This window comes from Mauremys mutica, chromosome 5, assembly GCF_020497125.1.
Source record: "Mauremys mutica isolate MM-2020 ecotype Southern chromosome 5, ASM2049712v1, whole genome shotgun sequence".
In the NCBI taxonomy this organism is placed as follows: domain Eukaryota; kingdom Metazoa; phylum Chordata; order Testudines; family Geoemydidae; genus Mauremys; species Mauremys mutica.
In genome coordinates this window covers 39,523,955-39,551,748 of record NC_059076.1, presented here as the reverse complement: position 1 = coordinate 39,551,748, position 27,794 = coordinate 39,523,955, and the positions used below count along the sequence as shown (strand labels likewise).

General features: G+C 48.8%; 2 protein-coding genes and 1 long non-coding RNA gene across 4 annotated transcripts in view; 1 reads left to right on the top strand and 2 right to left on the bottom strand.

The window, feature by feature from the left end:
• LOC123371079 (all-trans-retinol dehydrogenase [NAD(+)] ADH4) overlaps positions 1-6,518 on the bottom strand; it is a 47,010-nt gene extending 40,492 nt beyond the window's left edge. Inside the window, exon 1 of the mRNA XM_045018259.1 lies at positions 6,378-6,518. Coding sequence (XP_044874194.1) covers positions 6,378-6,401 — 24 coding nt within the window. The 5' untranslated portion in view covers positions 6,402-6,518. The remainder of the gene's footprint in view (positions 1-6,377) is intronic.
• Positions 239-20,836, top strand: LOC123371081. The gene is made up of 3 exons (XR_006579698.1): positions 239-252; positions 14,263-14,266; positions 20,697-20,836. It is a non-coding gene; the product is annotated as an uncharacterized LOC123371081 (long non-coding RNA).
• On the bottom strand, positions 20,776-26,583 carry LOC123371080 (alcohol dehydrogenase 1-like). 2 transcript variants are annotated; one of them, XM_045018262.1, is made up of 9 exons: positions 26,443-26,583; positions 22,727-22,828; positions 22,373-22,514; positions 22,041-22,128; positions 21,728-21,947; positions 21,379-21,639; positions 21,169-21,304; positions 20,947-21,085; positions 20,776-20,855 (listed from the first exon to the last, which is right to left on the bottom strand). In XM_045018262.1, exons 1-9 carry the CDS (start codon positions 26,458-26,460, stop codon positions 20,831-20,833), a joined length of 1,131 nt encoding a protein of 376 aa, XP_044874197.1. In that variant the 5' UTR covers positions 26,461-26,583; the 3' UTR covers positions 20,776-20,830. The 2 variants fall into 2 exon arrangements, with proteins under 2 accessions (XP_044874197.1, XP_044874198.1); XM_045018263.1 differs by lacking the exon at positions 26,443-26,583 and having other exon boundaries at positions 22,373-22,621; positions 22,677-22,786.
• Between the last annotated feature and the right edge of the window lie 1,211 nt (positions 26,584-27,794).

Here is a 27,794-nt window from a genome sequence, read left to right as displayed (position 1 = left end):
GGAAAAGGCATAATATCTTGTAACTGCTACCAGATAAGTCAATAGATAACGCTGCCTCTGAGATCATACTCTAAAAACTCCTCACATGAACACCCTGTTTAACAGGGTTTTGCAAAAGTAAAGCACCACCCCACACAAAAGCTTCCCGTTTCTCCTAATTTCTTACTCATTATTTGGACTCAACTGGCAACTATATTGCTCAACCTAAAGAAGGCTTCCACAGACAGATACACTATTATTGTTTGTGTAACTGTGATACGTAGGACCCCTCTTCAGGGGCCAGGACCCTATTGTGCTGGGTGCTGTACAAATAGAACAAAAATGGTGTCTGTCCTGAAGAGCTCACAGTCTGTGGTGGAGGAAGGAATAACCCACAGGCAGAGTGAACAATTGATGGTTACACAATTTTTTGGTGTGTGGTGGGTTTAGTGAGTGGGGGATATGCTACAGTGAAGGGAGAAGGGACATTGAAGAGAATGAGGTAAGACAGTAAGAGGATTGATGCTGAGGTGAACAGCCTCTGAGAGAGATGGAGGATTGAAGCAAACAGCTAGTCAGCACAGGGCAGAGACAGTCCAGTCAAAACTGCAGAAAGGTTTCCAAAGGTCCCTGCTTTAGCTGCTTCTGCTCCCATCTAACAGATGTTTTTATTAGACGTTTCCCCCCTGCAATGTTGCTGGCTGTTACAGGCTTGTAGTGATAAGTTCAGCAATTTAACTTTTGGAAGAGAACAGCCCTTGAACAAAATAAGTGAATAAAAGATTTCCATCAAGGCACCCTCCCCATGACCTTCAGGAGAGACACTGAAATCTCAACATCCAAACTAATTTATTAGGATTAAGATAATTAATTTATGACTCATCGGCTGCCCAATATTGCCAATCCCAATCTGCAGGGGCAGCTCTATGTATTTTGCCGCCCCAAGCACGGCAGTCAGGCAGCTTTCAGCAGTGTGCCTGCGGGAGGTCTGCTGGTAACGCAGATTCAGCGGCATGCCTGCGGGAATTTATAATCCCTATTCCATTAGGAAATCTTTGAGCTATAATGTATGTTTAGACAGGTTTTCCCCTCCAAGCATTTTAGCAAAACATGCTATTTCATTTTAATGACATTAAAATTCTTATCTAACCGGTCTATAGAATATCAGGGTTGGAAGGGACCTCAGGAGGTCATCTAGTCCAACCCTCTGCTCAAAGCAGGACCAATCCCCAAACAGATTTTTCCCCAGATCCCTAAGGGCTGGACTCACAACCCTGGGTTTAGCAGGCCAATGGTCAAACCACTGAGCTATCCCTGACCCCTATCCTCAGAGATTAGGAATTTTCCTCCCTCCTCCTTGTAGGAACCTTTTATGTACTTGAAAAGGTATGTCCCCTCTGTTATATCCTTGGGGCAGCCGGTGTAGGAAGCAATCACTTGAGGCCAGAGAGCAGGCAGCTAACCAAAACCTCCATTTTATTTACAGATATACAGAGAGCTCACTCAGCCGGTTGAAACCGGTTGAGCTAACCCATAATAATCTAACTCAGTTGCCATAGCAACAAAAACCATGACAACCAAATACACAACACCCTCTTAGTAGTTTCTTTTCCAGACTAGAAGTCTAGAAAAGATGACCTATGAGGGAAGATTAAAGAAACCCAATTCCCTCCCCCCCCCCCGCCCAATCATTTCTTTTCTGGACTTCCTCCAATTTGTCCACATTGTTCCCGAAATGTGGTGCCCAGAACTGGACAATACTCCAGTTGAGGCCTAATCAGCACAGAGTAGAGTGGAAGAATTACTTGTGTCTCGCTTACAACACTCTTGCTAATACACTCCAGAATGTTTGCTTTTTTGCAGAGTTACATTGTTGACTCATTTAGCTTGTGAGCCACTGTGATCACCAGATCCCTTTCTGCAGTACTCCTTCCTAGGTACTCATTTCCCATTTTGCATGTGTGCAACTGATTACTCCACTTAGGAACACTTTGCATTTGTCCTTATTGAATTCCATCCTATTTACTTCAGGCCATTTCTCCAGTTTGTTCACATCATTTTGAATTTTAATTCAATCTTCCAGAGGACTTGCAACCCCTCCCAGCTTGGTATCATCTGCAAACTTTATCATTAGTGCTATTCAATATCTTCATCAATCCCTGCAGGATCCCACTTGTTATGCCATTCCAGCCTTACTGAACCACTGTTCCCAGAGAGTAGTTATGAATTTTCCAACCTGTTATGCACCCATCTTATGGTTGCATTTCCCTAGTTTAGGAGAAACCAATATTGTTTATAATGTACAAGTAACCTAAAACCCAAAGGGTTGATGTATTAAAAAGACAATTGGATAAAGATAATCTGTAATGCACAGAGGTAAAGACCTAAGTGAACATGGACCCAAACTGGAGAAGACACTGGACCTGAAACTAAAGGACAGGACTAGAACACCAGATCAAAGGATCAGATGAGGTCATAACTATCATGGAAGGACTTCCCAGTGCATAGTACTTGGGTCCATTTACCAGTTCCATCTTGTCTGTTAATGTCTGGAAGAAATTTGTGCCCAGATGCTATCAGTGACAATGGTGGTCTGAAATTGTCTCAACTTTGGGTGACTCTTCACCTTATTTTAGTTCCCAGTTTTTACAGCCAACAGCACTGAGCCAAATCACTCATGAAAATGGCTTGTACAAATAAAGTTATTCAGTAAAAATCTTAGCTAATTACATCAAAGGCAGTGTGCCAGGTCCTCAGCTGAGACAGGTTTATGCTTGTTGCAGCTGAGAAGAGCAGGGGTAAGAGCACAAAAGTGGTGTGTAGGCCACCTGTTTTGCCTTACTCTATTCTATAGAGTTTGAGTTTTTAGCTCCTCCTTCCACACCTGTGCCAGTTGGCAGCACGGATGGGTGTAAGGGACAAACATGAGGTACTAGTAGTCTTCCACCCCCATTCCCACTACATACTGCACCCTTTTCTGCCTGACCCTTACCCAATCTGTAAAGCTCCCTGTGCCCCCATTTTCACCAGTAGTAGTGTGTTGCACTGACCATATCAGAACTGCTTTCTGCCCTACTTGTCACAGGTGACAAGGGATCCTGCTCTGAGCAGTCACCTGGCCCACCGATCACATCCAGGTGCCAGTCAATGTGTGGTTGGAGTACAGGGTCCTCTACAGCTTCTCCTGGAATGGCAGGAACAGTCACTTGTACCAAGAAATTTCACTGAGCTGGAGGAGCAGATTCCAGCCAAGGACCAGAATGAATTGAGCACTGATTTTGTAAGCAAGTGAGGTGAAACTTGGGGGTATGCAAAACAAGTCAGACTCCTGAAAGGGGTCCAGTAGTCTGGAAAGGTTGAGAGCAGGGAGAAGACACCCTCTTAACTATAAAGGGAGGTCTGACCCTCAAATAAGCAAGATTCAGTTACTTGTATATGGTATTACTATACTGTTAATACCTTAACTTGCCTAACATTGCTGAATCCACAATATTGTTTCCAGCACAGTTTTGAGTGGGAGCCCTGGGTGGCCACTCAGTTGTGGCAAAGCAACAATGGACTCTATGAAAAAGTAATATTGCACCATGTCTGTGGTAATAATTTCTCATGGCCTCTCTACAAGTCAATTTTTTGACAGTTAACCCACAATTCAAGTACAGCCTTATGTACTACAAAAGTGCATTGAGTGAGGTCTTGTATGAAAGCCTGAGATAGATATTTCTAAATATTAATCACTAGTAGGGTGACCAGATGTCCCAATTTTATAGAGACAGTCCGAATTTTTGGGTCTCTCATATAGGCTCCTATTACTCCCATCCTGATTTTTCACACTTGGTGTATTAGCACTATGAGGAATTATAAAGCACATCCATACTATTCACCTGCAGCCATCTTTCTGTTGCCAGTCTTATCTTTATGTAAGCCCCACCTGTTCCCTCACAGGTGAGAGCTTGCTTCCAAATAGTGACCTCCTCATGGCCTAAGTCTCTCCCTTATTTGCTGCTTTAGTGGACCTGCCTGGCCTAAGTCAATCCTCTGAGGTCCTGTGTGGCGAGTAAACCCCATCACAGGGGCAAAAAGACATTGAGTTATCCATGATTTAGGGGACTCAAGGGGCCTGTCTCAAATCACAGACCATAGGGTCCTTCAGCCAAGGAGGTTGAAGTCTCTGGGAAGTGAATGCAGTTGAGAAACCTGCTTCAGCGAAGATTAAGTTGCTGAAGTTTGTCCTAGCAGCACATGTACTTTTGTTTGTCACCCTTTCTAGCTTTACTCCTTATACGTGGAGTCATTTAAACCTTTGACCTAATCTTTAGTGCACTTTTATTTACTATAAAGCAATTCAGTGCTGTGATTACATTTAGCGTTACCATTAACAAGCTATTGCTACCATTTCTTTAAAGAAGCAGCAAGCTTAATTTCTGAGAGTGTTCCAAGAGAAGGTGGGCCACTGCAGGGAAACATCTCTGGGGAACTGAGGAGTAGGGGGTTCCTGTTTGTTAGTAGCAAAGCAAGGTTTGGAATGGCAGAGTCCTGAAGAGTTTCCTAACAGGACAGGAAAAGTGTGACCAGACAGCAAGTGTGAAAAATCATTACCCTCCACCTCCTGTCATAGGAGCCTATATAAGAAAAAAAAAACAAAACCAAAAATCAGGACATCTGGTCAGCCTACAAACAGGTACATCAGGGAGCTGTGACACAACTTAGCAGTGGCAAAACTCTCATTTGCCGAGAGTGAGAGGGGTAACATAGTAATTCACAATTCTGGGAACCTTGGCTGATTGTCACATTGGCAGCTGGTTTGGGGGAAATTCAGGAGTGTGTGTAAGTAAAATGGGTGGTGGAAGCTAGGGGGTGACTTACATAGGCACCAACTCTGTGGGTGCACTGGGGCTGGAGCACCCACAGGGAAGTTGGTGGCGACTCTGCCCCCACCAGCAGCTAAGTTCCCCACCCCAGCACACCTCACCTCCACCCCTGAGTGCACCATGTCCCTGCTGCTCCTCCCAGCACTTGCCACCGCAAAACAGCTGTTTCACGGTACAACAAGCTCTGAGAGGAAGAAGGGAGGAGCAGGAACACAGCATGCTCAGTGGAGGAGGTGGGGAAGAAGCAGGGCAGGGACTTTGGGAAAGGGGTTGGAATGGGGGGGGGGAACACAGGGTAGGGGTAGAGTTTGGCACCCACCGGCACCAGCAGAAGTCAGCACCTATGGTGACCTGCATGCTCGTTCACTGGCTGTTAGTGAACAGGTTGTGACCATAGATTTTAAGGCCCACAGAGCTGCAGGGCCAGGATATCACAACCCCTTACTGGTCTGGGTTGAACCCCCAGAACATCATACCTCCACACCAATAGCCCCTCTTGCTCTGGTGATTCAGGCCAGATTTTAATATCTAGGGTATTTGAAGTACCATGCACTGTCTCCCTGGATGTGTCATGCATTGCTACATCTTTGTGAGTTTGGACTGCAGGGCTTAAGCCACAGCATTGTCACACCCCCATCCCCCTACCAGGGTCCTTTAGTCTTCTCGCCTCCATCCAGGCCCCGACTCTGGTCCAGCCCAAAATGGTCCCCAGGCAAGATAGTTATAAGTCAATAATTTTATTGATAGCTGACAAACCAGTATTGTAGCTGAAGCTACATCTCAAAAATAGCTTCATGACTAATTATGCCCCATACCCAGGCATTTCTTGGCCAGCAGAAAAGCAGCAATAGCCTCAAGCCACAAAGAGGCCCCACTATTTTGAGATTAATTGGGTTGAGGCCTTACACTGGGTTTACAGGGAAGTAATTTTGCCTGGCACCTCAAAGGGACCCATGATGAAATAAGCATGGGAAAGGTGACCCAAACTCTTAACAGGTGGTCATTAGACAAAGGGCATGAAAAAAGGCTAGGGCTAAGAGTGGGGGAAAGTAGAGACCTATATTCCCTCAGTAGCCAGGGGTCATTTCACCCAGCAGTTACCTAGAACCCAGGACCAAGAAGCTAGATGAGAGGGATTGTGGTTTGGCAGTGTCCCTCCTCCTGAGTGGGAAGCTACTCCACCTCACTACACCCCTGGGACACCATCCCTTACCAGGAATTAGAGGTCAGGTGGGACAGTGCAGACCAACAGTCTCAAGGAGCCCAGGCCCTTAAGCAGGGCAGAACACTCTAATATTTACCATCCTGACTCCAGCAGATAAACTCAGGCTTCTGATCTTAAGAGCTGCCACCCCAAGGTGGGCTTGGCAGCAGGGCATAGGGGGACCCAGGACCCCAACTATGACAGTGTTCCACCCCTGGTTCAGCAAGGAGCCAACCAAAACACACTGACCAGTATTCAGTCAGTCACAAAACTGAACTATAGTCAGCTGTCCCTGGACCACTTCCTACTCTCCCACCATAAGGTACCTGCAGCTCAGGGTCATCCTCCATCTCCTCAAGGTATATAGGAGGTAGCAATCCCAGAAACTCTTCTCCTGGGTTAGTCACATCCTCAGGCAGGGCACAGTGTAGCTTCAGGCTCAAGAGCAGCCTGGAGACATCTGCTACCTTCCCTGGCTCAGGCTGAGCTACATTAGAGGCTCCGCCTTTTATATTTCCTGTCCCATACCTTAGCTTCCTGCAGGAGGGTTGAGCCACCCTGGTTCCACCCACTAGGAATCAGAGAGTGGTCCCTCCCCCTCCAGCTCAGTGGGAGGCCACTCCATCTCAGTATGGGGCAGGGGGAACTGAACCCTTGTTGCATGGAGAGGTCAATCACACAGGGCACTTAAAAGACTAGGTCCCAAAGATGTGAAACAGACAGTGACCTGAGCCCATATTTAAGCATGGTCCTTGAGCTACAGATATGTAATGACAGATTTCAGAGTAGCAGCCGTGTTAGTCTGTATCCGAAAAAAGAACAGGAGTACCTGTGGCACCTTAGAGACTAACAAATTTATTTGAGCATAAGCTTTCCTGGGCTACTACCCACTTCATCGGATGCATGCAGTGGAAAATACAGTAGGAAATATATATATATATACACAGAGAACATGAAACAATGGGTGTTACCATACACACTATAAGGAGAGTGAACAGTTAAGGTGAGCTATTATTAACAGGGGAGAAAAGGAACTGTTTGTAGTGGTGATGAAAATGGCCCATTTCCAGCAATTGACAAGAAGATGTGAGGAACTGTAGTGGTGGGGGTGAAATAATAAGCATGAGGAAATAGTTTTACTTTGTGTAATGGCCCATCCACTCCTAGTCTTTATTCAAGCCTAATTTAATGGTGTCCATTTTGCAAATTAATTCCAACTCAGCAGTCTCTCGTTGGAGTCTGTAATGGATACCCAAATCATTTGTTTGGAGGCGAAGGACCTTGATCATTATTTACAGGGAGGTCCTTCTACATGGTACTTCTAGGGGGCTTAAACCCACTGAAACAAGTGTTTAAGACCCGAGCCCTTGTTACAGGGGAGCAGGGGCATGCATGCAGTGTGTCTCCATCCTTTCTCCGGGGCTTTTTCTTCCCTTCTCTTTTCCTGCCATTTCTTTGGTGCTTCTGTGGTCCTGTCTGTTTTGTCTTTAGAGTTGCTAGAAAGAGAGCAAGAGAAAAATACAGATGATTAGGTGTGGACTGAGTGGATATCATGATTACAGGGTCAATTTAGATTAATCTGACAAGCATCTCCTGCCTCCTTGAACCCAAACTCCTAGTCTTCCATACCTGTCTGTGTACCCCGGGGGAGCAGACTGGCTTGGGATGGGGGAATCTGCTGGGCTGGAGATCTGCTCCTGTCATCTGCTTTGGGGGTAGAGACCGCCCCCCCAACTCCCTGCAATAGCTGCCCAGATGGGTTAACCTATAAACTGCGGGGGCCTGAGACCACGGTACTCCTTTGTTGTTCCCCACACACTCCTCTCTGCCGGGGCTCTCTGTGCCCCACTTCTTCCAACCTTCATGCTGGGACCCCCACCCACCCTGGGGAGCCCCTCCTCTAGCTTGGAGTCAGTTCTCCTCCCCACACCGGTGTGCTCTGATCCAGTTCTCTGCCCTCCCTCACCCAGGGCTGGGAGCCAGCTCTCTCCACGTCCCAGGCTGAGACCCCCACTCCTCCCCGCCCTGTGCTCATTCCCCCAGTCCTCCAGCCATCCACTGTCCCTGATCAGCCAGGGGAAACCAGGATCTCCGCACATCTCGGGTCCCTCAGCACCATCATGTTCTGGGGACACACACAGAGAGAGACGGGAGCCTGGACACATGGGTCCCATTCCGACCACCCCCACTCCCAGGGGCTGGGAGCTGCAGAGCCCCTAAAGGAGTCATCCCAGATGTCTGGGTCTCGTTCCCTTCCCCAGGAGCTACAGAACCCCTGTGGAGCTGTTCTGGATGTCTGGGTCACATTCCTTCCCCATGGGGCTGGCAGCACTGTCATCCCTCTCCCAGGAGAGCTGCCTTGGACACCTGGGTGGCTGGATCTGTTCCCCTTGCTGCACCCCCTACCCCCAAAGAACCCCCTGGAAAAGTCCCCAGCTTGTCCAGCCTCCTCATACCCAAACTGGCACCAACTGGTGACTGACATCATGTCTGACCTTCCAGGAGAGCGGGATCACAGCCAGCCCAGAGCATGACATCTGCATGAGTGCTAGCTCCGATCGGCCCCAGGGCAGGGAGGCAGACTGGCTGGCCTGGGAGTGTATGTTGGGGGGAAATGGGACATGGGGCCTTTCCTCTGTAGGGGATGCCAGAGCCAATCCAGACCCCAAGCAGGGGGACTGGCTAGCTCAAGGGGGTGGGGACAGGGACATGGGGACCTGACACTGAGGGGTGCTTTGGGGGAATTTACTGATACACACACATGACCGGCTCCTTGTAGGTTCTGTACCCAAGTCTCTGGCTCCCGAACTGGGCGTAGCGATGGCACAGGTTGTACCTGCCCAGGGAACATCACCTCATTCACCCCCTGCCTTTCCCCACCCGAGCCGGAGTAGCACCCAGCTCCTCTGTTCAATAGCCCAGTAGACCCATCCCCCTTTGAGAACCAGGGATAGAACCCGGGCATCCTGGCTGGGCCCGCTACCCGGTGAGTTCCTTCGCTAGGGCCAGGACAGCATCTCCCATGCTGCCTCGGGCCTGCTGCACCATGGCAATGTCACAGAGCACCAGGATCTGCAGAGACGCATGCTGAGCAGGGGGGCGTGGGCAGCCAGGCACCTCACTGGCTTCATCAGCGCCTGCTCCCCGGGCCCATGACAGACCCATCCCTCCAGAGCCAGACAGGTTCCTAAAACCCCCCTGTGGAGCCAGGTCAGTCTCAGAACCACCCCCCAGCAAGCGCCTCAGTCAGTGAACTTATCACCTGCACATTGGCCACTTGGCCTCTCCAAAGCTGTGCACATTGGAGGTACAGACTTTGAAGGCGGCCCAGGCAAGGTGCACCCTGCACAAGAACAGGAGCAGGGTGAGAGAGTGTTATAGGAGGGAGAGCCTCAGGCAAGCAGGAGAGGGCCTTGTGGGTCAGTGCCCAGGCAGGGAGGGTACAGGAGAACAGCGATCTGGCTCATTGCTGAGTAGGCGGCTGGAACATGGGTCCTTTTGACTGGCAGATCCCAAGACATTAAGAGGAGAGAACAGACTGGTCTGTGCTAAACCCCCCTCCCCCAGACCCTGTCCAGGTCTTGGGAGTCCTGGCTTCTAGCCCCCCCACTAGTCCCCAGTCCCCTCCCAGAGCTGGGGATAGAACATGGACATCCTGGTTTACAGCTCCCCCCATGAGCTGTGGTGCATTCTCCAGCTCTGGCCAGGTTTAAATCAAGATGGGATTTTTTCTAAGAGATCTGCTCTGGTTCAAGCAGGGATTAATTCAGGGCCTGAGTCAGACAGGGGGACAGATGAGATGATCACAGGGATCCCTTCTATGAAAACCTTGAGCTGTCAGCAGAGACCCAGGGCAGCTCATTGTAAGGGCTGACACCTCAGTCATCATCAGCTGTGGATGCCTTGGTAGGAGGAGGAGCCAGGCTGATCTCCAGGTGGACAGGGAGTGTCACACCTGCAGCCAATCAGGGGGTAAAGCAGGGTCAGGAAGTTTATTTAAGGGCTGGATCTAGGCCGGGCTCCCTCTTATGGGGAGGGCTATGACAGAGAATCCCCTTCAGAAACTGCTCCAGCTTGCAGCTAGTTTGGGGTTTTTCAGACCCTCCCCCTATCTGCTGGTGCGTGGGAACAGTCTTCTCATTTCCAGCCTCAGCTGAGCCCTGGTGAGTTTATCCCTGTTGGCTTTTGGGACAACATTGTCCTTTAGCTTCGCTAGCTCTTTTCCTTCCCTGGTGTACTTACAGGGAGCAACCACATCCCTGTTTTTAGGCCAAACAAGCTAAACTCTTCCAGTCTCCTCTTGGAAGAGTGGTGGGCTGTTTCCCTGAGCATTGTAGTTGTCCTGCTCTGTCTTAGTTAGAATTTCTATTCGGGGACACAAATTGGACCTAGGATTCCAGATGAGGCCTGGTCCACAGCATTGAAATGTCTCAATAGCTCCTGGAAATACATAGCTTGGTACATCTGCTGAGCATCACCTGACAATGCCTGCAGGAGGACTACCCTGTGGATTCTCAAGGAGGGGTGAGCAGAGACAGGGTGGGGGTGGGGGAGCCATATGGGCTTTGCTTGTTTTATCTGAATATCTGTGACTCATGTGTGTGTTGAGGGTAAAAGTTACTGTGGTTAAACTCCTCTTACTTTGCCTGCTGTACAGTCCCCAAAGGGTTAAATTATAAATCAGAGTGCCCATGGGGATCCCCGTATAAACAGCCCCTATACCTCACCCCAGAGGTGGCTGCATCTCAGCACCAGGCAAGGGGGAGGGTCCCTGTCTAAACAGCCCCTGTGCCCTATTCCAGAGGTCTGAGGATTCATACCCATTCCAGGATATGTGGGCATTAACTGTTGTTATGCTGGAAGGTGATAATAGCTCTTTGATCTATAGACAATCATAGACCTGAATGTGTGAAGAGCTTTTCTTTCCAGCTAAGCAGAAGGAGCAATTAAATGCTTCTTTGTGTAGAGATAGCTGTGAGCAATGGGGAGCCACCAACTAAGACACTGGACCACATGGTATTGTCAGTGGCTAGCGGTGTGGTGCTCTGCTCTTGTTCGCTGATGATAACAGTTGGCTGCATGCATGTTCCCTCTGTGTGCTGCCCCGGCTCTGCTCAGCTGACACAGCAAACCCCGGGAGAACCCCCAAAGACCACAGACTCTGGTAAGGGACGAAGAAACCCGAGCCAGGTTTATTGTCAAACACAGCACAGTAATAGTTTCCCGTAGACTCTACAAGACATACTACTAATTTGTGCCCCCTGGCAATGGACCAGCTCAGTCAGTGGCAGGACTTTCCACTGCCCCCTAGGCCAGACAAAGATGCATACTCCGGGACCTACTTTTATACAGGTTTTTTTTTTGTTTTGTTTTTTTGTTTTTTTTAATAGGCATCAGGTTTAATACAAATAAGGGGAAGTACTTTTCCCACACAATGTCAAGTTAAACTGTGGAATTCATTGCCATGGGATGTTGATGGCCAAAAGTATAACTGGGTTCAGTGAAGAACAAGATAATGATAGGTCCATCAATGGCTATCAGCCAAGATGGTCAGAGATGCAACCCCATGCCCGAGGCAACCCTAAACTTCTGACTGCCGGGAAGGGAAGACGGGTGGATCACCCCAACTGCCCAGTTCTGTACAGTTACAGGACAGATTACTCATCCCTACTGACGTATTGAAGTACAGCCCCTGGGCTCATTAGGGTGCTGTCTCCTCCTTTGATCATGTTGTTTCAAACAGATAGATCTATCCATCATGCTGTCTTTTTGACCCTGTCTTTAAGATGCACCTGCTTGTTCGTCGTTTTGTCTGTGGAGTGTCCTGATGTCATCTTGGCACAAGTTCCTCTTATTAGCACTTATATGTGTGGATGCACCTGCTTCTAACAACCCTCTTCTCACCAACTTCTGTGAGTGAGGCCTGCCTCTGGCTCACAGCCCAGCTTTTGCTTAGCAATGCCTGGAAGTACTTTGGTTCAGGCTTCAGGCCTCTCACACGAGTTTGTTTCAGGGCCTCATCTTACAACACATGGCACAGCCGATCAGAAGCTCAGGGGTGTCTCTGGGACCGGTTGTGGATGCAGAGGCTGAGGGATCGGCTGTGTTCTGGGCAGAAAGTTAGCAGACAGTAAAGGAAGCCAGGCCCCTGGAAGGAAGCAGAGAAACAGCTCCTTTGGGCATGGGGCGGGCTGGAGAAGCAGGCTTGGGTTTCAGAGCAAGGAAAGGGCCTAGGTGGTGTGATTCCCTCAAGGGACAGGACTCTCTGTGTTCTCCATGAGTAACTTGGATTGTGCCAGATGGAAATAGTTCAGCACAGTCCCAAGTAACAGCAAACCACAGGGGCCAAAGGAGTTAGCATAATGTTGCTGATCATGTGTACCTCATAATTCCCCTCCGCCCCCTTGGCGCTACCATCATGCTGCTGACGATGTGCACTATAAAAAGGGGAGGCTGTTACTGTAATGCTGGTGATAATGTCTACTTCATACTGGGGCACCTCCCAGGCGGTATGATGATGTTGGGGCGTGCAAAAGGGGGGACAAGCAGAGGCACACCCCCTCCCCAGTAGTTGTTGGAGACACTGAACTCCTCTGGTGGTGGGCAGAGCGAGCTCCTGCTGGAGCTGAGGCGGGGGGAAGAGAGGGAGGGAAGAACATGCTTCTGCCAGAGTGGTGGGGGGGGGCGCACAGTGCCCCAACAAAAGGGGTCAAAGTTAAATTTCTGCACATGTCCCTGGATAATGTGCACTTTGTTCTGGGACAGGTGCTCCCATACAGGGGGTTCCCCCCAGGCACTATAAAAAGAGGAGCCCGTGGGCGCTATTGTAATGCTGCTGCTAATGTGCACTTCATAATGGCCTGCCTCGCCTCCAAGGTGCTACTGTAATGTGCTGCTGCTAACGTGCATATCACAGGGTCTCCTCCTTGGTTTTGGGCTTCTATGTGCTACCCTAATACTGCTAATAGTGGCCATGCCATAAGTGAGCCCTGATTTTGGTCAGCACTACTGTAGCCCACACAACAATAATCCCAAGTGGCCAAGCTGTGCTGGCTCCAGGCAGTCGCTGCCTTCCCCGCCTTCAACTCTTTCTTGTTGCTGCTGTCAGATCAGCACCCTACAGTTCCAGGGGAGTAGGAGTCACAGCACCAGAAGAGCACAGCCCGCCTGGATGGTATTACTGCTGGGGTCACTAGAGCAGAAAGCGTTGATGGGTACAGTGAGGGGGTCGCTCCCTCAGAAAGCCCAGCAGCTGTTTGACTCTGGGCTGGATTTTGCTTTTGATTTCTTCTGTGTAATCCCACTGACTCCACTTCAGACTGGATTTTGATCTTGATATCCCCCTACCCTTTCTCTCCCCATTGGGTCATTCTGATTTTATAGGGGTCTGATCGGAGCACCATTGGCCACTGTATAGCCAGGTCTCAAGCCATTCAGGGACCAGGGCCCTTTGCTGAACTGTCACAACATGTTTGTAACCCGTTGGTATTTCCATTGTTTTGGGGGCGTTTTTTAATTCACAGAAATAATTCTGCATGAAGAGAGACGCTGAGACCAAGGCATATCTCCTTCCAGTCAAAGTGGTATGAAATGCCAGAGGAGAGGGTGGCCCTTATTTAAGGGCAAGGGAGTGCAAAGGAGCAACCATTTAAGCAGTGAATGTACCAACCATTTAAGGCCAATGTCCCAGGGTGGCCGGCTTCTTTAAGAGGTGCCAGGGTCTGGTCTATCCATGATGAGCTTTTTAAAGAAGGAACCCGCCTGTAATTAACTGCCTATGTGGCTGGTGAGCAGTGTTGATAAATTATAGCATTGAGTGCTTGGCTTTGCTTTGGTTTGTTATGAAATATATAGAAGAGCTCAAATAACCAATATCAGTCAGGTTTATTGCAAAAAGTCAATAATGGCATAGTACAGAAAGAAAAGTGCAATAAGATACCATGACAGAACGCGCCCCTGTATTCACATCCGACACACTATTGTAAAAATCTTTGCACAAAATACGCCTGCTTGGGGTACCACGTGAGAAGTAAAACTTGCTGGTCAATAATATCATGGTAAAATGTATGTAGCAACATTATATGTAAAGTTATGAACATAAGCCGAAATCAATACTATGTGTTTACCAGACATGTCTGGGGTGTGGGCAAACCTGTTTCTCAAACACAAAAGACAAGTTGATACACCAGGCAGGTGTCATCACCTATCAAGTGCAGTGCTGGACTAATGCAGGGGCTTTAGGGGCTGCAGCCCCGGGGCCCTGCAAGCCTGCTGGCCGGATGCGGCCCACTGCTTCTTTTCCTCCAGCCTGTGGCAAGTCTCTGTGCTGCGGGCCGGACGCCAGTCCCTGAACATCCACGCCCCCCCACCCCTTGGGCCTGGAGCTGTGAGCGCCAGCTCGCCAACGTGCCCCTGCGGCACCTAGGTGAGGGGTGTTCTGGGAATCTGTGTGTGCTGCCCCCAGCGCTGGTTCTGCAGCTCCCATTGGCTGGGTACTCCAGGAGCTGCCTGAGGTAAGCGCCTCTCGGCTGGAGCCTGCACCCCAATCCCCTGCCCCAGCTCTGAGCCCACTCCCCCACCCCAAGCCCCCAGAGGCCCCACAAAATCTAATAGCCCCGAGCCCACAGGAGAGTTAATCCAGCCCTGATCAAGTGCTCATTGTTTGGCAAGGAAGCAGGGCAAGAACACACAGATCTGATCTTAGCAAATGACAGTATGAAACCTCTCCCCTACCAAACTCTGTCTCTCCTTGCTCTCAGCTGAAAAGAGCTTTTAACCAGGGGATCATGCTCAGGAACATGGTTTCCAAAGGGTGACTGAGCTATAAAAGAGGGGCAAAAACATCCCAAGTTATCTCTTCTTGTCCATCTCTCTCTCTCTCACCTAAGCGGACAAAAGACAACAGCCATTGGACCTCGGGAGCAGATCCTGCCCTGTAATTTGGTCAGCAATGCTAATGAAAATCTGTGGTAATGATTTCACCTTGAATCATGTCTAGTTTAAGTTGAGTACTAGGAAGCGTTTTATGTTTGTCTTGTAACAATTTCTGACTATAACTTGTATTTTAAAAAAAACCTCTTTGTAGTTAAATAAACTTGTTTGTTCTTTAATCACAAATCATCCAGCATTGTGAATTGTGTGGGGAACTCCATTTAAGGTGCTGTAGCTCGATGCCCTCACAGAGGCAAAGGACCAAATATATCTGGACAGTGCGGAACAGACATTTCTGCAGGGAAGACCGGGAGTGTGTCAGGATCACCGTGCATGTAGTAATTGAGGCTGCCAGGAAGCCAGAGCATGGTCAGCAGGGGTCAGAATTGCCAGATCAGGGCCGTGGCGATACACAGACATTCAGGGTGTGACCTGCAAGTTGTTTGGCTGTTTGTGACGGCCCTGCTTGGGAGCCACAGAAGCAAGGCATTGTGAGGCATCCCACGTTGCAGGGGAGGTCCTGTATTTCTAGGATGATTTTACAAGTTATAAAACTCTTCACATGTCACTAAAATCGAGCCCATCAGTTGGTTCCAATTCTTTCACTTGTTACTCCTGGGCGAATTGTGCAGAATTTGTCCCTCACAAATTTCTTTGCTCCCCCACAGAAAAATGACTTTCTGATAAGGAAGCCACAAGAGTGGTCATGCAACCTTCCCCAGCAGTATGTTTTGGTGTCCAGGGCAGTCAGCAGAGAGGTAAATCATTGTGGGGCAGGGGGCAGGACTGGGGAAGACCTGGCTGGTAGCTCCTACCATGTGCTGGGCTCAGCTGCTAGTCCCATCTGGGCTGGGGAGGATGGGACTTCCTCTTCCCCTGCATGGCATCTGGGGTTGTCAGACCTCACCCCCAGATTTCTCCCCAGCTGTAGGAAGCACTGTGTGCACATCCCCCCACCCCACACTTCCTGCACCCATTGGTCTTCAGCTGCAGGGGGAAGGATCACTGTAGAGGGAGCTACTCCCCCATCTGCCCAACCCTGTGCATCCAGACCCCTCCTCATATTCAGACCCTCCCACTGAGCCTCACCCCCCCCCTCGCACCCAGAGCCCCCTTGATGAGCCCCACTTACCCAGCATCTGGACCCCCCACACTCAGACCCCCCCTTCTGAGCTCTGTCCTCCCCCACACACCCCTTCCGCTGAGCCCCAACCATGTTCACCTGGACACCCCACTCCGCCAAGTCCCATTACCATTGCACCCAGAACCCTCCAACAAGCCCCTGTGGATCCAGGTCCTCCTCTTGCAGCCAGATCCCCCACTGAGCTGCCTGCACCCAGACTGCCCCACCCAGAACCCTCTCAACCCGCACCTGGATCTCCATACACGAAGTCCCTTTAGACTTAGATCCTGCCTTGCAGAGCCTGCCTGCCCACGGCTGGTGCACCTAGCAAGGAGGGGCAGAGCCCTGGGCTGTTTCTGGGCCAGGCTCTGTCCTTGCGCTGTGTCAGGGTTGGGTGCAGCCTCACCGCTGAGTCCCAGGGGGAGCTGCACAGTGATCTCCCACCTCTATGAAGCCAGTGGCCTGTGCTTCCCAATGCCAGGCTGGAGCGTCCACATTTATTTGACAAATAAAATTTGCAGAATTTTAAAATACCGTGTACAGAATTTTTATTCTTTTGGTGCAAAATGCCCTCAGGAGTAACTTGTTCTATACCATTCATTCTCCTTGTTTTGGATACTAGCATTCCAGGCAGGGCCGGCTCCAGACCCCAGCGCGCCAAGCGCGCGCTTGGGGCGGCATTTTGCCGGCAGGCGGGTCCGGCGGACCTCCCGCAGTCATGACTGCTTGGGGCGGCCAAATTCCTAGAGCCGCCCCTGATTCCAGGTACTGACCCCAGAAGGTACCTCTATAGTTTGTTCTGTGGCAAACTAGAAATGTATTTGGATTTTTGACAAGTGACCTATCTGCTTATATCACAGGCCAAGCGGTACTATTGCAACATGTAGCTTACCTCCTTTGCATTGCCTGGATGTTCAGTTCTGCCTGCCTTTTGGTTACAACACAGAGCCATCCGAGGGCTTCTGCAATCCATCTCCTGGGGCCGGGGGTTACTTGTTTGATGGGTTAACGAAGGGCTCAGTGGCTAGTCACAAATCCCTGCATTGACTCATTGCCACCGGTCTGGTGTCTGTGACAAATGAATATGTTAATTGCACCTGGCAAGGGGGGATACAGAAACCCGAGTCTGTTATGAACATTCTGGTTCTCCCAAAGCATCTCAGGTGAGGTCTCACATAAATGCTGGGGACATACCAGTCATCATGCCTGTTTACATACAAAGTTTATGTAATAAGAGATGTGACCTCTACAGAAAAGGACCGTGCAGGTGAAAACAAGCCACGGGGGATTATCCTGCCTTGGAGTAAAGACAATGAACCTCAGAGGTATATGTAGAAGGCACAGAAGACAACCCTTCATCCTGCACTTGGCAAGCGAATGGAGAGCGTGGGGCGCAGGCAGCCTCGGTTGAAAAGTCTGCAACAGACTTTTGATGAGAGAAATGTCTTCAGGCAGGAGGTTAACCTGATAGTTTGTGTCTAGAAAGTGTGCTATGATTTTGGTTGTTTAGGTAATGACTTGTTTCCAACATTCTTATTAAACTCTGTTCTTTGTTAATTTTATTCTTTTTCTGTAATCTCAGTGCCTGTGGTTAAGACAAGTGCTGGTCCTGAGTTGAATCTTACAAGTCAGTATGTATTGTTCATTTGGGAAAGTGTTGAGTGGCACAGGCTGGGCACTGCAGTGGGTGTGTGTACTTAGTGCCTCCTGGTCAGGGAGTGCAGTGTAATTAGAGGTGGAGGGGGTCAGGGAGTGGCTCCCCAGCAAGACTTCCTCATGCAAAGGGCAGGGGTGGTGGTAGTAGTGAGGTGCCTCCTGACCCAGGGGAATGTCAGTGTGGTAAAGCACCCTCCCACTTGTCTTCTGTGCAACCTGCACCTGGTGCTGTACCCTTCTCCACTTTGTGGTGTCACATCAAGGGGAAGGCTGATGTCTGGGTTCTACGTTCCACATGCTCTTTGTACAAGTTCAGGGGTAATAAAATAAAAACGTGACCCAGGGTTGGTTATTGCTGGCCTAAGGCCTCTGCCCATCTGCTGGTGTGTGCTCAACGCAGCCTCAGCCAGCCGGGGAAGGCACCATGAGCTGCTGGGGTGAAAGCAGCGGTCTGGCACGAACCAACGGCCCAGGGGAGCGGGGGCTGTAGCTCATCAGGAGGGGCCTGAGGCAGGTCGTGGAACGTGACTTCCCCGCTAAGAACCCAGCGTGTCTCGCGGCCCATCCATCAGCCTCCGGCGCCACCTGCTGGTCTGGCTGGCGCATGCGCATTGGGGAACAACGTCCCATTGGTCGCCGCCCCACCCAATGGGGCGGCGCGGGCGGGGTACAAAGCCGGAAGCGGCTCACGCGCGAGGGAGCGGCGGCTGCTCCAGCATCCAGAGCAAGGAAGAGGCCGGAGCGGTGCGTGTCGCGCTGCCGGGCGCTCCCCGGGCCACGTGACTCCGGCATTTGCTGAAAGTAAGGGACGGTACCGCGCCCCCTCCCCCCCTCCACCGCCCCAGCCGCGAGCCGGGGCCCCCGTTCCGCCGCCTAAGGGGGTGCGGGCTGCCGCGTCGCTGCTGGGATTAGTTACAACCCCCCCCGGGGGAGGATGGTCTCATGTTACATACACGCTTTGTTTGTGGGATAGCGTCACACAGTTGGCGGCATTTCATCGTTATTGAATCAGTGCTTGGCTTTGAGTTACAAACTGACCATTTTTTCTTTCTTACTACAGATTGGCTGCAACCTGGGGGATAAATAGTGAATGATGTTCTACAGCCATATAATTTTGCCATGTCTTGCTCTGGCAGCTATTTATCATACATTGTTTGTTACCAATGGTGATTTTGCTTTACTTTTCTGTCAAGGTTCCTTCCCCACTCTGGCAGTTCTCCTCCCCTGAATTACCAGCTTGGATTTGGTTTTGCTGCCAGTCCCTTCCCTGGATAGAACAAAACCTGAGGAGGTTGTGAAGGCTAGGACTGGATTAAATTCATGGTGGTCATAAGAACATAAGACAGGCCGTACCGGGTCAGACCAAAGGTCCAAACAGATGCTAAGGACACCATTCTTACCCATTCTGGCTAATAGCCATAGTCCTAACCTTCACAACCCCCCCTCCCCCCCCCCCTCAGGTTGACTGTGATACTGTGTACAGATGTGGTCATACCATGGATTTATATAAGGGCATTGTTGACAACCCCCTCCCCCCTTCAAAGTTTACAGAGCCCTTTTTAAATATTGGCATTACATTAGCTAACTTCCAGTCATTGGGTACTGAAGCAGATTTGAAGGACAGGTTATTCAGAAATCCCCCCCACACACACACACTATTATTGGGTTCTTAATTTTGATAGCCTCTCTAATTTCCCTTAGCATTTCAGTGTCCCATTGATTGCTATCAGTCCACCAGGTTTCTGTGATGCCTATTATATCTATAATTATACTTTTCAGTCCTCTGCTCCTGGCCATAACCTGGGTTTAAGGTGGAGCCCGTTTCTCCAGTTCCTCATGAATGTGAACCCCTCCCTCTCTATCTACACCACCCTGAGAGCATGGAACTGGGAGCATTTCTGAAAATGCCACCATGGTGTCTCTGAGGGCCAGGAGCTCCTTGCACTGACTGCACACATATGCTACCCCCCCCCCCCGGGGCTGCTGCATGAACTCCCTGTTATGACACAGGGTTGCCCCAGTCCAGGGCATGTCTTATGCCTTTGTTACAGACAACAATGAGCAACAACTGCATTTTGTTTTATACATCATCTTATTTTTCTCACGTCTAGGAGACACCAGTCTACATATATTTGATTATCAGAGTTCAGTTGCAAGCAAGCTTGATAATAACTTCTTACACAGTTCTTTATCTTTAAGGGGTCTTGCTGGCTTATCCAATCTATCCCTCATGACAGGTGATCAGGCTGACACTTTATCTCTGGGCCAAGCAGAATTTAAAACTGTGTCAGAGGCAGGCTTTTTTTGGTGATTAAAAGCTCCTCTGAGATGTATGATCTTATCTAAAAGCGTGTCAGCTAGTCTCTATGAGACTGTGACACTTACTCTGATAGTGTCCAGTGATCACACAAAGGAAAGGAGATGAGTTCACATGCTCCTAGCCCCAGGTAGCTTCCTCGCCGGACCAGAGAAAAACTCAGTTCTCGCTTTTTCTTTGGGTGCAGCAAAATCAAATAATAAAGTATTTCTCCAGTAATTACAATAGAGGGAGGGAGTGCCCTAGGACACAGGGTCACCCCACTCCCAGACAGGTCTTTCAACAGGTAAACAATTACAGCAACTTGTTTATACATAAGCCATCCTGCTATCTTATTTTTCTTTTTTCTCACTTCTAGGAGACGCCAGGCTACACAGTGTGGCCTGACTCTTGCTAACTAACTGACATGCATTAAGATCCCCTTCAAATCCTTGTTAATTCTTTCCTTACTTCCACACAGGAGAAAGGATGGACCTTTGGTCTGACCCTGGTACGGCCCTTCTTATATCCTACTTTTATAATCCTGCCTAAGGCACCATAAATCCTAAGGAGGGCCTGAATATTACTGCCCCCCCCCGGGATACTTTTAGAAATCTAGATCTGTTAGGATAATGCAAGTTACACAAACAAAACATTTACTTTATGAATGCCTACATACTTGGCATAGGAGGATGGATTTCCAACAATTACCATTTCATTGATTTTAATAAAAAGGTCTTTAATCCCATCCCACTGGTCTGAGAAGTGGAACCTTAATAGAGAAGGATGCTGCGAATGCTGAAACATAAAACAAAAGCAGGCAGTGATCATAGTAATGTTTGCTCAGCTGCATCATAGCATATATGTAAGTTTAAAAAAACCCACTCACCTCTTTCCTGACTGTAACAATTCAAATCCTTCATTGATTTTATCAAATGGTAAAGTGTGTGTTATTAGCACATCTGGATTAAATTTCTTCTCCATATAACCAGACACTAATTTGGGGATAGAATCCTTGGTCTTCCAACCTGGAAAAACATATGATGGGTACTGAAATCACTAGTTGTTTACTCCAGATTTTTAGTGAGCAATCAAAATTGAATCTCCATACCTCCAACAATACTCCCTTTCCAGGTACGTCCAGTAAACAGCAGCATAGGGTCAAAGGATAGCTGTGATCCTAAAGGAGGTTCTCCAACCATCACACAGGTGCCAGAGCCCATGTGGCAGGATGCCAGGGCAGCTACCTGGTTTAAATAAAAAGATGACAACATCACATGGAGTGAAACTTATGAAACAACTGCAGTGTATATTTACATACCATAGTATCTGTGTGTCCAATAACTTCAAAGGAATAGTCCACACCACAGCCAGTCATCTCAACCAGCACCTCTTGAATAGGTTTCAGGAAGTCCTGAGGGTTGATGCAGTCAGTGGTGCCTAACTCTCTAGCCTTGGTAAATTTATCTTTGTTGATGTGGATCCCAATGATCCGGGAAGCACCAGCTGATTTACAGCCAATAACAACAGAGAGGCCAACTTCTCCCAAACCAAAGATGGCACAAGTTGAACCAGGTTTAACCTGCATAACAACAAAAACAGGGGACTTTGTAAGAATCTATCCATAGATTGAATTGTAGTCCTGGAACATAGGGGGTGGGGGTGGTAACCTTGGCAGTATTGATGGCAGCACCATAACCAGTGGAAAATCCACAGCCAAACAGACAGACTTTATCCAGAGGAGCATCATCATCAATTCTTGCAATGGCAGAATCAGGCATAACTGTGTATTCTGAGAAGGTGCTGATCCACAGGAAATGATGAATTGGTTTCCCTTTGCAGGTGAATCTGCTGGTCTTGTCCGGCATGAGGTTCTGGGATTCATAGAGGCTGTTAAGAGACAAGAGACATAATATATGATGATTAATATTGTCAGACAAACTGAGGGTGAGATTCAGGCAACAGAAGTTGAAACAAACTCACTGTATCTTCAGGCAACAGTTGGTGTCAGGATTCAAACAGGAGCTGCATTCCCCACATTGGGGAAGACACAGAGGGATGACTTTTTCTCCTGGGGGAGGGAAGAAAGAAGAATATCTTGTCTTTGTCAGTTGGTGATCGAGAAGCATTGTGCAAGGAATTTATTCACAAAGTTAAATTGTGGCTAAGCTTTGAAAAATTCAGTTCCAATACTGGATCAAAGAGGTGAAATATTTTTGTCCTCCCCTCTGCGTCCACAACAGTAATGGTCTGCTCCTGCACCCATTGAAGTCAATGGTAAAACTTCAATGGGTGCAAGAGAAAGCCCTTCATACCTGGTTTCACACATGTCACTCCTTCTCCAATACTCTCCACAATCCCAGCTCCTTCGTGGCCAGGAATAACTGGGTAATCTATATTTGGAAAAGAACCTTTCAGAACATAGTCATCTGTCCGACAGATCCCTGTGGCCACTATCTGTATGGAAATGAAAGAACACATCTTGTGAAACTGAAGAGATGTACCCCTTGTGTCCAATAACATGACTGACACCTGGTAACTTTCCCCATTTTTCAATCAGATATGAAGCTGGATGAATATTTTTGAGCTTAGCTACTTGAAAATCAGGAACTTGAAGGGAACACATTTTAGCATCTTGTTTTAGACAACTAAAAACAAAAGTAGGGTACCTTAACACGAACTTCATGGGCTTTCGGAGGTGCAACCTCTACCTCCTCAATAGAGAGTGGTTTATCCACTTCCCAGGCAACGGCAGCCTTGCATTTTATAACCTGTGAAAAATATGGTTGATTACATTTATGTAGGAACTGTTATTAAATAAACATTTTCCCCAGCAGTTATTTACATTTAAAATATCTTTTGAGAATGACACCAAATGAGTGTGGACAGTGCATTTGAGTCCCTTTGGAACTACTATTATCTGCAAAAAAGAACAGGAGTACTTGTGGCACCTTAGAGACTAACAAATTTATTTGGACATAAGCATTTGTGGGCTGTGTATATATATATATATACACAGAGAACATAAAAAGATGGGGGTTGCCATACCAACTCTAACAAGACAAATCAATTAAGGTGAGCTATTATCAGCAGGAGAAAAAAACTTTTGTGGTGATAATCAGGATGGCCCATTTCAAACAGTTGACAAGAAGGTGTGAGTAACAGTAGGGGGAAAAATTAGCATGGGGGAAATAGTTTTTGTACTGACCCATCCACTCCCAGTCTTTGATCCCACTGAGGGTTACCAAAAGAAACTACATCATCTGCTCAAGAAACACCCTGACAAAGCACAGGAACAAATGTGCACAGACACACCCCCTAGAACTCCAAGCAGAGGTAGGGGTATTCTATCTGCTACCCAAGATCCATAAACCTGGATGCCCCAGCATCTCAGGCATTGGCACCCTGACAGCAGGATTGTCTGGCTATGTAGACTCTTTCCTCAGGCCCTACGCCACTATGGATCAGTATCCCTGATAATGTCACAGAAAACCTGGTGGCTGAACTTTGCCCTCACCCACAACTATTTCACATTTGGGGACAATGTATGCCTTCAAGGCAGCAGCACTGCTATGGATTCCCACATGGCCCCACAGTATGCCAACATTTTTATGGATGACTTAGAACAACGCTTCCTCAGCTCTCATCTCCTAATGCCCCTACTCTACTTGCACTATCCACCAGGATTTCAACAGACACACCACACGATCCATTGTCTACATCCAAGCTCTAAGATACAACCGCATTTGCTCCAATCCCTCAGACAGAGACACACACCTACAGGATTTCTAGAAACAGATTGACAGAGCCAGAAGAATACCCAGAAGTCACCTACTACAGGACAGGCCCAACAAAGAAAGTAATAGAACACCACTTTCCGTCACCTTCAGCCCTCAACTGAAACCTCTCCAGCGCATCATCAGGGATCTACAACCTATCCCTCACTCTCACAGACCTTGAGAGACAGGCCAGTCCTCGCTTACAGACAGCCAGCGCCCCCCCAACCTGAAGCAAATACCAGCAACCACACACCACACAACAAAAACAGTAACCCAGGAACGTATCCTTGCAACAAACCCTGTCCACATATCTATTCAAGGGACACCATCGTAGGACCTAATCACATCAGCCACACCATCAGGGGCTCATTCACCTGCACATCTACCAATGTGATATATGTCATCATGTGCCAGCAATGCCCCTCTGCCATGTACATTGGCCAAACCGGACAGTCGCTATGCAAAAGAATAAATGGACACAAATCAGACATCAAGAATTATAACATTCATAGACTCCAACGAGAAACTGCAGAACGAATTAATTTGCAAACTGAACACCATCAAATTAGGCTTTTAGCCCATGAAAGCTTATGCCCAAATACATTTGTTAGTCACTAAGGTGCCACAAGTACGCCTGTACTTTTTGCTGATACAGACTAACACGGCTACCACTCTGAAACCTATCTGGGGAAATTCTTTATCCTGTATTCAAGTAGACAATACTTTGCCACAATGAACAGGTGCAAAGTTATTAATCTAATATCTTTCACTGCAAGGCTAGAAGTATCACCAGAACATCCAAGGGCAATCTAACAACAGTTTGAAGGCTCAAAGCCTTAAATCCTGTGAAGTACTGAGCATTAGGGCACTCAGCACCTCATCGGATTAGTCTTTATGAATTCATACCTGTAGAATTCAGCATTGCCACTTTTGGATACTCCTACCAGATACAGAGAAAATGATCCTGTACCCTGGGCTTCCAAGACATTTCTTGGGGGTAGGTGGAGTTTGGGATTGAAGTACCACTGTAACATTACTTCATAGTGATTTGCTTTTATTCAGACACATTTATAGAACTCTTCTAAATTAAAGACCACGCATCAAAAGAAATATTTATACCTATGGACCTTTCCGTTTTGTTTGCCTGTATCCACGTTTCCATTTTCACATGATCTTGAAATTAGGGTTCAGATCCTCACCTCCGCCTTTAGACCCTTTTACATTGGGTATGGGGGAGGAGGGTCACAAAGAGTCCCTAACACCCCCACATCTCAGTGCAGGCACCGTGGAGCTAAGGTTGCCATCCCAAGGCCCCTTTTCAAACACTCACATGAGGGGGCTGCAACACTGCTGAGTTTCTGGAAGGTGCTACCTGTGCCCAAAGCAGCGCAGGATTGTGAGGGTGCAACGGTGGTTTAAAGCCACCTTAGCGCCAACACACAGAGCTTAAGTGGTTTCCTCAAGGTCATATAAGAAATCTTTGCCAGAGCTAATAATCTGAACCTAGATTTCCCAAGTTCCCACCCAGTCCTTTAATATGAGAGAAAACCTAGGTGAGATAATGTCTTCTATTAGACCAACTCCTGCTGGTGGAAGCTGCTTTCGGGCTTCACAGAGGTCCTCTTTAGGTCTGGAGAAGGTAACCAGAGTGTCTGACTCAATAAAATTTTCCAAAAAAGAGCTATTTTACATCACAGACCACCTGTGCTCAAAATGGCATATGATGCTACCAAACTATTTATATAATTCCAATATTGCCAGGCTCCAAAATCTCAGATACTACAGTATCTAATTAATAAAGCAAATAATTTACTGCTCTGCCGCAATAATATAGATGAGAATGCTAGCCCAGGGGGCAGCAGCAGCAGACTTGAACGTGTGTATGGCATGCTGCAATAGAAAACTGCTTTTTTCTCAGAGAACTGTTCTCTTAAGAGAACTAAACGAAATATACAGAGAGAGTTCGAAAGGTCAAATGTGTGTGTGTGGGTGGGGGTGGGTGGGGGAATCAAAACGATTTCCAGGTAATAACAGAAGAAATTCCAGATGGCAGCACCAGGAGACTATTCAAGTGCCAGTGAGAGGTAGTTCTAACTGACTCAGCGTCGAGGGTCGTTTTTGGTTTTAAACACAACCGTTTTCTGTCCTAGCAGGATTAGTTTTCTGGTTTACCAGCCTGCCAGTTCCATGCTGGGATGTGCCCGCCGGACTATGGCTGTTTCTACCCACTGCCTTCGGGGGCACTTACAAATCAAAGTCCCTGAGCACGCAGCTCCCCTCCGCCCCAAACCACAGAACTGGGGGGGGGGGTCAGGGCGCTAGACCTGTAAATTCAGCATTTACTGTGACCAGCTATTTGGGGGGTGATTGATTAACGCTGAGTAAAGCTGCCTGGAGGCTGGCCCGGGGCTGCAGCTGTGTGGCCCAGCTGCGGAGAGCGAAGGCGCTAGTGTGTGGGGCCGTGGCGCGGCGCTTGCAGCGACTCCCCCATTACCAGCACGGGGCCAGGCTCAGCGGCAGCAACTCTTTGCAGCCCCGCCCGGAACAATCACCGGGGCAGCGGTGCGGGCTATTTGAAATAGCGACGATCAGGCCCTGAGTCTTACTTTGCCGGAGGTGCCCATGGGGCGCGCGGAGAACCGGCCCGGCCCGGCCGCTCCCTCCAGGCAGGCTCCGCTTCCCTTTGCCCCAGGCGCAGATCACCGGCTCCCAGGCGCGGCGGTTCCCGCAGCAGCCGCCGTCCTCTGGAGGGAGAAGAGATCTAGATCCAGAGCCTCCACGTAGCGGTCAAAGTCTTCATCAGCTGCGCTCTCCGTTTGCTTTGCGGATCCGCTGACCCTGAAAGGCACCACGCGAGTCTCATCATTTGTTCCCTGGTTGAAAGGGGGCCGAGGGGGTTGCAAAATTACCACATTTCCTTACGTTTAATTAGCAAAACCAAAATAAATCAAAGCAGAATCAGATTTCAGAATATTTGGCCTTGTGAAATTTGGAAATGAGACTTTAACAGTTCTGTTGTGAATAAATGCAGGGGAGCCTGTGATTGCAATTTAAATATGCACTGTCTTGTTCACCTAGTGCTTATGTAATGGCTAGCGCCAGGGTTCCTGACAGTAAGTACTGGCCTCAGGCAGTGATGAGCTGCTAAAATCTTAACAACCGGTTCCCTATAAAAAGTTCTGATTTAAGGGATGTGCGACAGCATCTATTTTTTGTACCAATAGGGTTACCATACGTCCGTATTTTCCTGGGAGGAATTTTTAAGAACTGAAAAGCCTGACATGTCCAGGAAAATACAGATGTATGTTAACCCTACCTAAAGTTCTTTTTTAAAAAGATGGGGCTGAACTAGAAATGAGCTCCTTTTCACATGTGTGGGTCCCCGCCACTCCCTTGGGGTGTGCTAGAGTGACCAGATGTCCCAATTTTATAGGGACAGTCTCCATTTTTGGGTCTTTTTCTTATATAGGCTCCTATTACCCCTCACCCCCTGTCCCGATTTTTCATACTTGCTGTCTGGTCACCCTAGGGTGTGCACGTGTTGGTCCCAGCTGCTCCCTGCTCCCCCTCGGTGAAGCAGGTGTGCAGGGTTACTGCCCTGAGAACTGCAGGGCACCAGTGGACATGGGGCTGGCTGCAGACAGGGGCGTGGGGCAGGGCTAGCTGGAGGCAGGGAGTGTGACACAGGCTGGCTGCAACAGGGGCTGGCTGTGGGCAGGTGATGCAGACGGGCTGGCTGCGGGCAGGGGCTGGCTATGGGTGGCAGGTGGCTGCAGGCAAGGGGTGGCTGCGGGCAGGGGGTGCGATGGGGGGTGGCTGCGGGCAGGGAAGGCGGGGAGAGCAGCTGGGAGCAGCCCGAACAGCAGGACGCAGCCAGGGACTCACCAGGCAGCAGCAGGAGCCCCACGGCCAGAAGTCCAAGGAGCAGCAGCAACAGGGCCAGAAGGTAGCCCACATG

Bases quoted from the DNA above. Each gene is read 5' to 3' on its own strand.
- LOC123371080 (XM_045018262.1), bottom strand. The intron at 22,515-22,726 runs GTACCCTACTTT...ATTTCCATACAG, and splicing joins CCCATGAAGTTCGTGTTAAG to ATAGTGGCCACAGGGATCTG. The intron at 21,305-21,378 runs GTATGTAAATAT...TATTTAAACCAG, and splicing joins TTGGACACACAGATACTATG to GTAGCTGCCCTGGCATCCTG.